Here is a 15,652-nt window from a genome sequence, read left to right on the forward strand (position 1 = left end):
AATAATAGATAATAAAGAGAAACAGGAAAACAATGGTGTGAATGCTTAAAAGCATTCACACAATAAAATTCAGCGGAACGTCAAACTTCCCCGTTTTCTCCCCTTGGAGACTGAGATCAGTCCAGACCTCGAGCTGAGCAGACCAGATCTCACATCCTTCTGTGATTAACTCATCACCTGCGGTATTTCGTTGGACAGATAACTCGGGCGTGACCTCGAACGCGCTCTCTGTACAGTTTATCCTTCCGCAAGCTCAGAAACGAGATGTGAGGAAGCTTATATAGGATAGAAAGGAGGGATGGAAGGATATAAAAGGACTGGTAGTTTTCCTGTGGCCTTAGCATGACCCGTCTTTCCACTTGTTTCGGAAAGAGATCGCTGAACGAACACTGGGACAACGAGCACATTCCGTCTTTGTTCAGCCATCTCTGGTCTGCTCCCACAACATCACGTCCTTGCAGGAGGGTTGCCAGGCTCTCGTGTCTAATCTTTGTGTCTAGTCATGCCGAAGCTGTCACATAACCACACACTGCTCCCGCCGGGGCGGCCTTAATGACACGCTGGAAATAACCACGTAATGAAATCCCACTGCATGAATTAGGTCTTTCCCCAGACCTAGTCATTTCACGTCAAAACAAGCCGCTCGGCCCCGCTCTGTGTCGGAGCGCTGATCTGTTAACGACGGCGTGCCTCGTCGTTAGATCACCCTAACAGCAGTTGGTTATTTCTGGATTTCTCGGTCAGGCAGAAGAGTCAGGACCAAACGAAACGTTCATCACGTTAAGAGCTGTTGCGAAATGATTTGCGGTGTCATTTTTATGGATGTCAATGGTTTGTCATTTGCCTATTTACAGTACAGCAAACTGTTTTCTAAAGCATACCATCCATTATATGGTATTCTTAAACACTGTTTATCTCATTTGACTTCATCATGTAAATCATGTTTAAGCACACCTTCTCTGACACATTCTATTGTTATTTTGTCCAGAAAACAATGCCTTTGTTTAGCTGTGGGGTCTGTAAAAGGTTTCCAAGCATTTCTTTTAGCTTATTTGATTTCAGAGAAATGCGGTTTTCGCTTGTTAAGCCACTTAACACACCAATGAATCATTAAAGCATAAAATGCTCTTGAACTCGAGGAATGAGTCAGTGTTGTCTGCAAATTGCAGAAACCTTAACAAAGAACCTATTTTAAGTTCTTTAAGCGCATTGTTTTGAGCCGTTTATTAGAAGAACGCGGTTTCTTTTGATGCAATAGAAAAAGTTCCGTTTCCCCAACAGTATAACTGGCATAAAACTGTATTTTTATTTGAAGTTTCAGCCCAGTCAGTTTTGTTGTGTCACACAACAATAAGTCTTTGTGACATTTTCTGCAGCTTGTCTGTGGTCGGGTTGCAGAATCATCAGGTCCAGGAGGCAAATGTCGTCCTCCCTTTCCCCAGTGATGCTCTGCAGCTCCTCCTGGAGGATCCCAAGGTGTTCCCAGGCCAGAGAGGACACATATGCCCTCCAATGAGTTCTGGTTCTGCCTCGTGTATCCATTTTCTCATTCATTGGGTCACAATCTAACCCTTATGACCATATGCGAAGGTTGGAATGTAAACAGACCAGTAAACTGAGATCTTTGCCTTACTTATGGCTCAGCCCTTTCTTTACCACAACAAACTGGAGAAGCTCCTTGATCAGTCCGTCTTCCGCGCCATCCTACCATCACTTGAGAAGAAAATGCTTCAACTCCCATTCCTGAGGCAGAGATTCTTTCCTGACCCAGGCAGAGCATTCAGCTGCAAAACAAGAATTTCATTGCATAGTTTGAACGTGTTATCACTGTATATGTGACAATAAACTCCTTGTATCTTCTATCTTGTATTCCTCCCTCTTCTGGTTAAGAAGCGTGGAGTCAGACTGATCCCAGCCGCTTCTCACTTGGATGAATTGCCTCAGTGCGTGCCGAAGGTCATAACCTGAAGATGCCCACAGAAGCGTACTCTTGAATATGTCGAAGTGTGATTTTGACACTAAAAACTCAACTTTTACTTGTAATCGGAGTTCTTCACGTTAAACATATTGTCCACGTTTAGCGTACTCTACTTTACTTAGGTGTCTTTGCTGTCACTTTTTTTTGTCTTTCTTCCTCTTACCTCCCTACTTCCCTGACCTTCTCCGGCGTGTTTCATTGCAGAAGTGAATGAGAGGCGAGTTTTGGCCGTGCCTCTCCTGGCCATCTGCTGCCGTTTCAGTGTGTATGTGTGGGTTTTGTGTGTTGTATTATCAGATATTGTCAGCGAGTAGGACGAACGTCCCGAACTGTAAAGAGAGCTCTAATGTGAATACTGATCTTGAGGGTATTTATGATAATATGCCATGCTGCATGGGGCCGGTTTTTTTTTTGGTTTTTTTTGGTAGACCGACCTAATCTAGCTTGTAATGGCCACAGCAGGATGTGACTTTTGTTTTCTGTTAGTCTAGGTGCTTTTACTGCTTAAGCTAAATGGGCGCACATTAAACCACCATTAGTTCTTTAAAAAGGTGTCTTTTTCACAATGAAGCCGATGTATGTGCTTCAAAACTAAAAATGCTTAATAACATTCTGTGCAAGTCCTTTTTTTTCCGAGGCAAAAAACGAAAACTGAAAGCTTTTGTGCATTAGTATTCGTTGTGTAGCGCATCCAGTTTTCCATTTGTTTCTCTGGCACCATGTCTGCCACAAACAGTCAAACAATACACCTCGAAACTTTCAAATATGTCCCCCCCAGTGCTGTTGGCAGTCTGCGAAATTACATGCTTTATTAACTAGATCTGTGTCAACTTAAACTATATCTGGGTCTGTTTGGGGTTTTTCAGTTATACATGCAAATCTGCACCAAAATAACTCTCTGTTGGGAGATGTCTCAAGGGGATATTATTTATCTTTGACTTGGAAATTTGATGCTAAAGACAGCAGCTCTGAGATGTGATTGGCTGGTATTTAAAGACATTTAACTAAATGCATTTCCCCCCTGGTTTTATTTGAATTTGTTCATCTTTGATCCGGCTTTTGGAGTTTAAAATTCATGATTTTACCTTTTTTCTTTTGGAAAACTTGGAACATTGTGTAAGATGTAAATTAAAAACAGAATGCAATGATTTGCAAATCTAATAAATCTATATTTTATTTACAATGAAACATTGTCAACATAGCAAATCATAATCTTGCAAATCCTGCAGTTTGTGTCACCTGATCTCCTCCTTTCTGCCGCAGATGGAGCATCGCCACCGTAAGAAGGAGACAGCGGCGCCCGCCAGCACCCATCACTTGTTTGTCCACGTGAAGAGTCTGATGAGCGCCAATCTGGGGGAGGAGCTCGAAGTCTACTTTCACATCTACGACGGACGGGAGAACCGGCCTCTCAGGTAGAGCGTTTTCAAACGGGCATGAATTCAAATGAACTGGAAACCTTTCGGTGTGCGTCCGGTGTGAAGGTTCTGCTCCAACTCTATTCACGAACGTTCGTTCAATGAAGCAGGCTGTTACAGCGCACTCGGACTCATTAAAGTGGGCAAGGCCGTGTTATTTTCACGAATCAAAATCTCTGCGCTCTCCACATTAAAGAGCCCGTCGTCACCCAGGGAGTCTGCACGCTCGCACGTCAACACACACGCGCGCACACGCACACCACATCCTCCTGACGCGAGTGTCACCCTGAAAGGAGACTGTGCTTAAGCTCCCTGGTTTCACAGTTCAAAGGGAAGAAATTCCATTTCGTATCACAAACAAGAGGCTTCATCAGGAGAAGGAACATGAGGGGGCTGAAAATGAGTGGGTTGGGAAAAAAAAAAAGAAACGAGCGAGGCAGCAGTGAAACTTCTCTTGATAAGTCATGCTTTAGTGACGATTTTCTCCGCCTCACAGTCTCACACCAAAGGAATCAGGGAGATATTGGCGCCACATATCGTTTTATTGCTTTATGCTACATACAGGAACTCCAGACCGACTTCCCATCAGCAAGTTTCTTTAAACATTGCATGAAATTTCAACAAGCTCTCACCTCAGCTGTGACACCGATCTTGCAGAAATCTGCGTGTCATTGTGTTATCTTTGCCCCAGACCTTTACGACACAACTCCACGCTGTCAAGTGTCAGTAAATGGAGAGGCACTTTTAATTAGCACAAGTATTGTCTCCAATCACCTTTTATCTCTTACATGTAAGATCATCATGTAAAATGTTTTTTTTCTTCTTTTATTTAATTTTAAAGTGGGTAATTATTGTCCAGCACTCTCATATTTTGTTCCACTCGAACAACTTTTTCCTTCTCATTGTAATCAACTCTCGCCTTTTCCTCTTTAGCTGCCTGCTTCATCCCCTTCCTTCGCCACCGTGTCGCTGCTTTGAAAGATGGAGTACGTCAGCCGAGCTCGAGTGATTGAACTCCTTGAGTTTTGTCATGCAGTTGCTGCTGAACAGTTACACGCTCTGCAACGAAATGAAGTGTGCTCGAGTCTCGTTAAAATCCTGCTGTGTCAAACAAGCGGCTTTGGAAATTTAGCTTGTCTGAATTTATCCAAACTGAATAAAACATACAGTAGATACATTTTTTTTTTTTTATTGAACTTGTTCCAATGGTAGACCGGAGCCAGAGCTTGCTTTGAAGGTTTTTTTTTTTTTTCTGGTTTCGACCACCAGAAGCACCAGTTTTAACAAAACTACAGTTGCAACAAACTTTTTGTTGGGTAAGAGCAAAGAACCGCTTTCATCTGTGGGCTAGGACAGGATTATAGAAACCAGTGACTGGTAAAAGTAATGCGAGCACCATGTTTCAAACACTGAATTAAACTTAGCAGAAAAAAAGTAGGGAAATGTGTGTTCGGTTGATAATTTATTTCCTGTAACAGTGCTTCTTGGCAGTAAATCTTTTAAGAGGAGGTGCCAGGCTGTTGTGGCTGGGTTTGGTACTTCCTCATGCTCCTGAGACCCCTTTTTGGTAAATGAATAAATTGTTAAATTGCCAATATGTCTTGTTTTCTAGGACTTTAATTATTCAATTCAAGAAACGACAACAAACAACAGTGAAGATCTGGTTTTTCATGGATGCAATCCACTCAAGTCTGCTGCTCAACCCACAAATGCCTTTTCCTTACAAATGTGGCACCATTTAGGGGAAATAAACAAGCTTTCTAAGGGTATAAGACTTAATGCCAAGAAGCCGCGAAATAATCAACCAGACACAAATGTTCTTATTTGTTGAGCTATGCTTATCTTAATAACTAGACGCGGTGATGTAATGCGGAAGTTGAAGCATTATTAAGGAGCTGAACGAGCACTGGACTCATATGGGCTCATTGATGCTCCTCTTCCTGTGGTTTCTTTTAACAAAGGCAGTTGTAACTCCCATGGGCAGCGCCATTTATACATTGCAGTCTGAAGTACTGGCTGGCAACGTAAAGGTCATTTGCAAACACCTGTTGTTGTTTAAATGAAAGAAAAAGTGTTTTTAAGACGATCTCAATGTCTAGTTCCTTAGACAGAAACTCAGAATACACCAGAGGGAGGGTCGGACTCGGTGGAAGAGCTGTTTAATGTGACGTAATGCCTTTTAAGGTGGCTCTCTGGGTAAGGAAAAACAAACCAGTCATAGCTGTCTTCTATAGAACCACAAAAAAAAGAGCTTTAGCACCCGCTCTGGTCTAGTACTGGAACCACTTTTGTGGAAAACCCTAAAATGAGCACATGCATAGCTCTGCTTCTCCTCAGCGGGCCTAAATTAAGTAATTATAGATGAAATTTGAGAAGTTTTAAAGGAGTTTGAAAAGCTTTAAAAAGTGTGTGTGTGTGTGTGTGTTTGCAGTTGTCTTTTTGGAAAATCTCTCTCTGTGGCAGGCCGCCAGTGTTGTCTCTCACTGCCTGGTCACATACATAAACATGGACACACACACACATTAACACAAGCCGGCTGGCAGGATGCCACGCCGCTGCTCCGCTCTGTGCTGGTGGGGCTTGTGTGAGAGCAGATGGGGGTCTGACCTGTTGTCTCTGCGCCATGCCAACGCGAGCAGCCACCATGCAGCTTCACGGGCTCAATAGAGACTCCTTGTCAAGCGGCAGACACATGCACGCTGTCGAGATTACACCGTGTTCACACACATCCTCTTGTTTGAGGGTGTTCCAGAGCAAGCCCAAACACAGTTCAACCTTTTACACCCTACAAACACATTCTTCCCAAAAGAATTAGCAAGTTTTTTTTAACGAACAATCAATATAAATTGATTTTGTACCCGTTTTTTAAGGCTGCTGTGACGAATGGGCAAGCCTTTAGTGTCACATTTAGGCTTTCTTTTTGGTCAGTGGAGGGGGTTTGGCAGTTAATATATCTGGCATTTTACATGTCAGTTGCTCCCCATCCCAGCATCCCTCATCGGCTGAGCTCACAGCTCCCTAATGCAATCATCGATATTAGCAGAGGGAATAGCGAGCGCCACGAGGGCCCAGAGGGGAGGGAAATCGGCCATTCATGCTATGCTAATGCGAGCTGTGATAGAGTCAGATAAGGTCCCGCTGGGGTAGAAGTGTGAGGATGGGAGGGGCCACTCGTCCTCTTAGCTGGCGCTGCAGCTGTGAGGCAGGGGAGCGGCGGCGGCGGCGGCGCAGGGTGAGTTAAAGAAGGGAGAGATTTGTGTGTTTGCACCAGAGCGGCTGTTAATTGGCGGTTGGGGTTTCAACAATAAGAGCGCTAATTAGGATTTGGGGGGGGGCGTGCCGTGCCCAAAGCCCTGTCTCCATATGTTGGGATAAAAAGCGTGGAAAGTTCCAGAGAGCAGCTAATAATGAGGGACAACAAATCAAATTGAACTGGGTTATCCTGAAATGGCTGATAAAAGGAAAACTTTACTGAAGGAATTCATGTATGAAAAATCACAAGCATTTGTATAATTAATAATCAGGGACATAATTAATTCAGGCATGGGCACCCACTGCCCTACATTTAGCATACACCGAATTACAGTGAAGGCAGCAGCCTCTTATTTACATCGTGGAACCCTAACGGTTTTTTGAGCTTGTGTTTGGAGTTTTTAATAGCGCAGCCTGTTATAAAACATCCTAATCTTTGGGTAGCTGCAGCATGAAGTTAAATAAAAGCTGTTAGGGCGAATGCCGCTCTTGCCTGAATGGGACCCTGCTTTAGATGGCGCAGCTAGCCGACTTGGCTCATTGTCGGGCGCTGGTGAATTACAAGGTTTTCTCTCTCTGCTTATCTGCAGACTGTGAAAGTCACCTAACTGGATTAGGCCTTAGCTCGCCAGCCAGGACGAGAGGGGCCCAGCAGGATGTCTCCGCTGTCCCGCTTAAAGCATGCAGCGTAGACAGGGAGGGAGGGCGACGTACAAAGAGAGCGAAAAGGCAATCAGGGTCCGTCCTTTCTGTTTCTGCATGACATTCATTTTCAAAGTGTTGGAGGGAGGGGGGACATTTGAGGCCAGAGTTGTTAGATGGTTGATTCTGCTTCATAAAGCAGCTCTTAGTTTTCGCCACTACGTTCAACTATTTGCTGTGTGCAGAGTTGAGAGAAATGCAAAATTTTCTGTTTGTTTGTTATGCTTTAAACTCACCGTAAACCAAGTTTAGGCTCTTTTTTTAAATGGTGTGCTTTTCTTCCCAAATTGTTTAGTGTTGTTTTGAATTTATTGAAGTATTTAGATCCAATTTGACTACGTAGCTGAGTTTATGAGGTCTTTTCTGCACAAAAATGCTACTTTTCATTGTCATTTCTAAAAATATTCTCGTGAATGCAGCACCATTTCTAGAAATCTCATCATCATCCAGATGAAAACACCAAAAAACGAGTCAAAACCCTTTAATAGCTCTGCCAGGCCAGAATGTGGAGTTACTACTCTGCCACGGAAAATATACCAAACAGGAAACAAGACATGTAGGATGCACATAAAGCTTTCATGCTAGCTGCAAAATGTAAACATAAAAGGAAAAGGAGGACGCCCTCAGTTTGTAGGTTAGATTAGAGGTGAAGCTATGATATCATCATTTTTTTAAAAGGTCACGTTTTGACTATCTACATGAAAATGCAAAGGTGGCATTTCAAGATTTTCAAAAAAATACCCTTTTGGGGGCTTCTAACATTCTGTTCCATGTGGACAAAAAGCTGAAAAAAAAAGTTTTTTTTTTTTTTTGCATAGTCAGAAAAAAATTTTCTTGTGTGGACACCCTCCTCGTCCAGGGGTGTCCAATCCTGGTCCTTGAGGGCCACCATCCTGCATGTTTTACTTGTTTCTCTGCTCCAACACACCTGATTTGAATCAATGGGTGATTAACAGGCTTCTGCAGAACATGGAGAGGTGATTAAACTACTGAATCAGGTGTGTTGGAGCAGAGAAACAAGTAAAACATGCAGGATGGTGGCCCTCGAGGACCATGGTTGGCCACCCCTGTCCGAGTCTCTCGTTCATGATTTTTGTTTAGTGTTTTGAGTCTTTTTGTTGGGTTTCCTGTTGTTTCGTGATTGCCAGTTAGATTATTTGATTAAATCCTGCTCTTGGTTTTGTTCTTGTTATGGTTATACAAGCCAGAATTTCTCACTTGCTATTGTTTGAGATGCTCACCTACCACCTGTTTTCTGATAGTAATCAGCACACCTACTGTCATTCAGTTATCAGTTTCCTTTAGTTTTTTTGTCAGATTTTCAGTGTCTGTCTGCTGATCTGTTGTTGCTCTGGTTAAATTATATTTAAAAAAAGAGACTTGTTTGTCCTGGATTGTATCTTTGACGTGCCAGCATTTGAGCCCTTTGTGTTGGGATGAGAGCTACAAAAGTCACAGAGTTTCCCTCGACTTGGACACTCTGCTAGAATCAGTGATGGGAAGAAAGAGCCTTCAAGCCAATCGTCACAATAGATTAGGTTTCTTTGTGGAGATGGGAAAATCTCACAGCAGGTCAATTGTCTGTTTCCACCTATCAGGTTTTTTTCTGGTAGAGTGGTCAAACCAAAGTCATCCCTCACTAAAAAGCAGCTCAAACTGAAAGATTTCTAGATCACAAGAAGTATCATATTCTGATCAGATGATCTGAAAACTGAATTGTTTGATCACAAAGTAAAAAAAGTTTGTTGATAAAAAACAAATTCTCAGCATCCCCCTTTTTCATACCAATCAAGCAACCCAACAAAGTAGTGATGGCAGTATCATGGCTCTGGGTTTTAAAGTTTGTACCTTCCATCTTAGCTAAGCTTGTACCTTCCTGTCGAGAGTAATGGGAGTAACCTTTGAGTAAATCATCGAACTGCGGCTGTTGGAGCTTGTGACAGGGGGGAGAAGATGGTGGCGTGCTCTGTTCAGTCGCTCTGCTAGCGGGAGTCATGGTTCAGAGTCCCAGCGACTTGAGGAAAGCATCCATCAGCTGAAGACAAAGATTAAAGATAAGGGGAAACTTCTAGACAATTTCATGATTCTAGCTCTCAACCAGTCCGAATCTGTTACTCCTTTTCAGGCTAACCATGATAACTATGATAACTTAGTCATACTTTGCACCTTTTTTAAATCACGGGACGCTGCTGTCTGTATTTGCACGCCAATGAAATGGAAAATATGGCTTTGAGATCTTAAGTTTTTTATTATTTATGTGTTCTGCATTAGCACTTTTATGTTCTGTGTGGATGAATGGGTCTGTATGTTTGTGTGAACGAGTCTATAAATCCAAACTCACTTTTTTTTTTGCCTTTTTTTCAGTTTTTCCACATTTTATGTTTTCATTGGAAAGCAGATTGGGCTCCTTTAAATGAAATGCACTTTATAAATAAAGCTTGACTTGACTTTTAATAGAATAGCCCACCAAGCCTGTTAGATCCATCCTAAGTAGGTCTCTCGAGGAACGGCAGAATGGTGTAATACAACACAAAGTGGTTCTATAAATCTCACATTTCCTTCACTTTTTGGCCTTCATCAGCTTTAAGCTCATTAGAATGTCTCAGGTTCTCTGTTTCAGTTTGACACCGTCACCTTTGTGCTGCCCGTCACTGCCACCGGTTCTTTTATTGAGGTTGTACATTTCAGCTGTTTTCCATGACAGCCGGCATCTCAGAGAGGAATCACACTTTCACTCAGCCATAGAGGAGCCACATGTCACTTGTCAGATTTTATGCGATCCGTATTAGAGATTTTTGTTCAGGCTTTAATCTTCTTTCCGTCTCCTTTTGCTGCCCGTCTTTCTCCTGTCTCATATAGCGTTTCAGACGGGGTCGGGGCGCAGTCTGAACTTTCGACGCGACTCCTCCGGTGCCCACAGCTCAGCGTTTGACATTTCTGACATTGTTTCTAGTCGTCATCCTCTCCCCGCTCGCAGTAACTCGGACATGGTTGTTTACTTGCGTGTGACACGCGGCCGTCGCTCCTGACCTCGCTCGTTTCTCTCTCTCTGTCCCCTCCCCCGTACAGTGAAAGGTTCTTTGTCAGGCTGAATAAGAGCGGCTTGCCCAAGTGGCCGGAGAAGACAGAAAGACAATGCACGCTGTTTGTGGTGAGTGGCGAACGTGGCTTTTTGTTTGAAACAAACTTGACAGGGGAGCAATTTAAAGCTTTAGTGTTGCTGCCGTGCTGTAAACTAAAAGTGATTTAACTGAAGGATGTTTTGTTTTGTGCTTCAGGATTTGGGAAGCAGCGATCTACGAAAAGATGTCTACATTATTGTACACATCATAAGGATAGGTGGGAGTATCTTTCTTCTCTTGAGCGCTTTTTTACACACTTTGGGCTTTTCTAACAGGGCTGTTCTTGTTATGGGTGCCTCTGTGCGTGTTCTGCAGGGAGGATGGGAGCAGGAGAGAAGAAGAACACGTGCAGCGTGCAGTACAGGCGGCCATTTGGCTGCGCTGTCGTCAGCATCGCCGATCTTCTCACTGCTGACTCCAAGGACGACCACCTGCTCAAGGTTTATGCGTAAGTTGCTGCAAAAATTTTATATTTTTTTTATGTTTTGTTTCGAAATCCTTTCAAATTAAAGGCTCAGCACTCCTTGAAGGAATGCATACTGCCTAAATATTTTGCTAACAAGCAGCTTTCTTTAATAGTTCAAAGCAAAGTTGCCCTGCGGTCAGTTTGCAATCAGAGCTGGTGTTGGGGATGACTCTCAGCGACGACCAGCTCATATTTTAACTCTGTATTGATAAAAGTTGCAGCCATTTTTGTGTTCAAATTAGCTGAGATTAGGCAGAGAAAGCTTTGTGCAGTGGTGATGCCTTTAAGGCTCCAAAAAGTTATTGTTATCATAGTTTGGCCTAAATTATAAATGGAAAAACTGACTGGTCAAATAAAATAGGGTTAAAAATTCACCAACTGTCTGTATATTTATGCACGCTCAAAAAAAAACCCCAAATAAAACAGGTTGTAATTGGCTTTGTGCAGAAAATCTGATGTTATTATTTACCAGCTGAACTAGAAATGACCTCATGAAGTTAAAGTCCACTGAGACTTAGTCACCGCATCGATTGTGTTCCAGCTGCTTTACAAGTTTCTATGTTTTGTGTTTTTATCCAAGGTGCAACACAGAGAGTGAATGGTACCAAATCCACGAGAACATCATCAAAAAGGCCAACTCCAGGTACAACTTATCTGGATCCAACACTGGTAAGAACCAAACAGTTTTTATGTTGATGTTTGTTTTCTTTTGGGAAAGCAATGTGTCTAGAATAAATGTATGTCCTGAAAGGAAAAATATTTTATTCACGTCCTGTTCAGGGTCAACCTATCCAGAAGCAGGTAAAAGAAGATGGATGGATGGATCACAGCATATTGTATCATATCGTAATTCATGGTATAATATCCTAGCATAAAAGAAGCGGACAATGTGCATTCCTTCAAGGAATGCTAGGTCTTTAACCGATTCACTTTGTTCCACATTTACGATATCAGGGAACAACTTTAAAAGCCCAAGCAGTTTCTTTCACAACACCCGTGTTCTAATAACAAACTTAGCAGCTCAGTTTTGTCATCAGCGTCTGTCGTTTTCCCGTCACTTCTGTTCTTTCAGCATTCGGGTTCCTCTTTGGGGTGGTGGAGGGGGGGGGCACATGCGTTTTAACACGCTTGCGTCTGCAGGAAACCTGCGATTGCATTTGCACTCAGATGGTTTATATAAATAGCTGTAGCCGCATCATGCCGAACAACAAGCATCAGCAGTTTCCCATAGCAACAGGTCGGTGGAGGAACGGAACGTTCAGTCCCTCGAATGTCAAAGAAAAATCATGTGTCATATGAGGAGATTTGCTCTGCAGTGAGATCCAGATTTCTGTGCACTAAGAAAAAAAATAATAATATTAATACGCAGCAGAAGTGGGAACACCAAGTGCAGTCACTTCTGTGTTGCTGTATCACCTCTAAAAGCCATTTCATGAGGGGAAGAAATTGACCAAAACAGGGATTTCATACAAATTAAGAACTAGAAAGAAAAACAAAACAGCATTGAAAATACAGAACTAAAACTAGAAAGAGCACCAGAAGTGAACCTAAAAATATCCACTGACACACGTATGAGGAAACGTGTAATCACTGGAACAGATTTAAGAGAAAAATCAGTTTAAAACAGCTTGGGAAAAGAAGAGAAAACTTCAGAAATAATCGGGAGCGTGGGCTTTTAGTGACACTTTTTATGCTGACTCAGCCTTATTCAAGATGGCTGCCACAGCTAATTGAGCTTAGCAAACACAAACTGATTTAGTGGGATTGTAGCGGAGAGTCATCCCAAAACATCAGGTGTGAAACCTTTATTTAAAACTTTACAATACGTGTTCCTTCAAGCTCTACTAATTATGTTCATTAATCTTTTTCAAGGCAGCTATTTGGACGACGTTCGTTTCAGAACAAATTTCTCTCAGGGTAAATAAAATCTATTATGTTAGATTTCATTGTTTTGTACCAAATCTTATTGCGTAGTATCATCTTGACAGAAAAAAAAAAGGTGGATATGACAACTTAGAGCTAATGACATGTCATTTTTATATTAATCGTTTTTTTTATTGTTCAGAAGGGAAAAATAACAACAAGGTAGAGGAGGTAGAGTTATTGGGAGGTGGCACCATTTTGAATCCCTTGACTGAAATGAAATAACACAGGGTTGTATCAGTGTTAGTGTAGATGCAACTGAGTAATACTTGGATTTGTTTTCCTTAAAGGAATGCATGTCACCCACCAACCTTTATGCCGGGGTTTTAGGCTAAGGTCGTGTCATGTTAAGAAATGATTGCATTGGAGCCATTTTGGGTCCAGCCTCTAAATCTCATGGGATATTTATAAGCTCTTATGAGATGTGTTAGCGCTCAGAGGAAGTGTTGAGAGTGACTCTAAGCTACTACTGCTGCTACGCCACATTTTAGCCTAATATGTGGAAATTTACCTGAGCTATAGTCATTTTTGTGTTGGCTAAGGTCAATAACCTGTGACGGCCATCTTTATTTGGGTTGACACTAGAAGTTCATCAGTTGTAGACGTACATCCAATCAAGTTTTCCTGAAGGTTTCATTGAAATTCGTTTGGTGGTTCATGAGATATTTTGCTAACAAACAAACAGGGTTGACTCTAATGTGTTGACAATGACTCTCAGCTACAATGTTACCAAATTTCAGGTCAATTTCTGTAAGAAATAAATGAGTTGCGGCCATTTTGAGTCCAACTTGCTCGAAAAGGTAACCAGTTATTGATATGATGTTTTAGTAACAAACACAAGATATGGGCAAAAACATTATCACCCACCTTCACCTTGTGGCCTTGGGTCATGAAGATAATTCTGCTCACGTCATCAGAGTACATTAGTGGCTTTAAAGGGTCAAAAAATGGGAGTTATGGAGGCTTTAGAGTAACAGTGTTTGATATTGTGCTTTTATTGTGTTTTATAGAAATCCTACTGCTAAATGACCCTGTTCCTAATAAAAGAAAAAAAATCATATTAGTCTAGGTTATTACCGTAGGCATTTTTATTCCTGGAGAAATAACGTTCTGCTTCACAGAGAAAGTTTAAAATTGTTTCAGGCGGGGCAGATTTGCAAAAATCTGCAAGAATCTCTGTGAGTCGTCTTCATGCCTGCCCTCAGATGACCAGTCGCTTCTCGCAGAGAAGTCAAGACAGCCCGGGCCCATTCCGTTATCACCAACCGGGTCGGGTGTGAAGCAACGTGACGGCCGAGCTGACCGACACCGAGCGATTAAACGCAGACCGAGCTGTCCGAACGGCGTCCAATTTGGGTGGGAAGATGAGCGATTTCTGATAAAGCCCCGGCTTGGCAGTGAAAAGGGAATATTAAGCAACCATTTACTTAATTTCTCACAGCTCCCTCCTGCTGTTATCTCATATCGAACTCGCGGCAAAAATCTTAATCAGTTTTCTTGTAGATTTCAGCTCTTTTTTTTTTTGCTCCTCCTTCCTGCCGCCGCCGACTAGCCATATTGCCACAGATAACACTCTGCCCAACCCGTGGAATTGGAGATAATGCATGAAGATAACGCGCCGTTATTGTTGCAGTGGACCCTTCTCAGCGTTTAACAGATTTCGGTGTGTGCGTCTCTCGTTAAGTGATGCCCGATGGCTAAGAGGGGCACGCTCTTCTCAAAGACTGAGAAACGGCATTTTCTGCATCAACGCCGAGTGCCGAATCGCCGCCGAATGTTGTTCCGGAAGCTGAAACTGACTTGTTAAAGCTAAAAGGGTCAAAACACCAGCCGAAGAAGTCTCATATTAGAAGCCAAGGAGTAAAAACAGTGTGCAGAATTTCCTTTCTTCTCTTGCAGCCTCATGATAAGCTTCTATTTATTCCGTTTCTGTATGTGAGCGGTTTAGGGTCACATGAGCTTTAGGGGTGATTGAATTCAGCAGCCAGTAGAGGGGCTCGAGTGGAGATTTGTTTACATGCACCCAGTGAACCACAGAAGGGATTTCATAAGAATTTCTCTGTGCATGAGTCAGGTAGATAATTCAGCTCCCACGTCCGCATGCACGCGTAGGCATCACAGAAGAGGCTGCGACAGCTCCCTCGGTTTTGTTTTCTGAGATTTTGTTTTTCTCTCTCTCTGTCTGTTTTTTTTTTTTAAAGTTTGTGAAGAGGCAGCTTGGGTGGGCTGAGAACACCAAAGGTTGAGGGTGTTTTTGTCAGCCTCAGCTGCATCTACCAGGCAGAAATGTGGTGCAGCTTGTTTTCCTAACAGTTAGCTTATCAAGCCTGACTGTGTTCAGTTTACATGTATAAGAGCCAAAGGCTGGTTTATCATTAAAGGGCGAGTATTAGACTTTTTTGATATTGTCTTAATGATGGCACCCTGTGGTTATAGGTGCAAACTTATTTTTTAATTATGTAAAATGTAAATCATGTTAAGGAGATGCACACTTTTGCGATTACAATATCTCTGCCTATGCATTTAGTCAATAAATCACATAAAGAAATCTTTTGCCAGATAAATCTGAGAGGACAAAAAAGGCAAACCCCATGGACTTTAAGCCCTTTTAGGTAAAACCATTTTAATATAATTCAAAAACAGGGATTTTATTTGTGCAGTTGCTAAAAAATGGTGCTAACAGGCAAATAAACTGACCTACCTTCTTGGTAGGTTAAGGGTTTTAACACTGAGCCTGCCTCTAGTGGCCATTTGAAGAACTGCAGTCTCCCGTGGGCAAATCTAAAGACAA

General features: G+C 42.3%; 1 protein-coding gene across 1 annotated transcript in view; it reads left to right on the forward strand.

The window, feature by feature from the left end:
- dock4b (dedicator of cytokinesis 4b) overlaps positions 1 to 15,652 on the forward strand; it is a gene marked incomplete in the record, with an annotated part of 144,040 nt that overhangs the window by 58,830 nt on the left and 69,558 nt on the right. Inside the window, 5 exon segments of the mRNA XM_025007753.2 lie at positions 3,242 to 3,393; positions 10,420 to 10,501; positions 10,629 to 10,689; positions 10,788 to 10,920; positions 11,519 to 11,607. Of these exon segments, the coding sequence (XP_024863521.1) occupies positions 3,242 to 3,393; positions 10,420 to 10,501; positions 10,629 to 10,689; positions 10,788 to 10,920; positions 11,519 to 11,607 (517 nt within the window).

This window comes from Kryptolebias marmoratus, linkage group LG18 (genome assembly GCF_001649575.2).
Source record: "Kryptolebias marmoratus isolate JLee-2015 linkage group LG18, ASM164957v2, whole genome shotgun sequence".
Taxonomy (NCBI): Eukaryota; Metazoa; Chordata; class Actinopteri; order Cyprinodontiformes; family Rivulidae; genus Kryptolebias; species Kryptolebias marmoratus.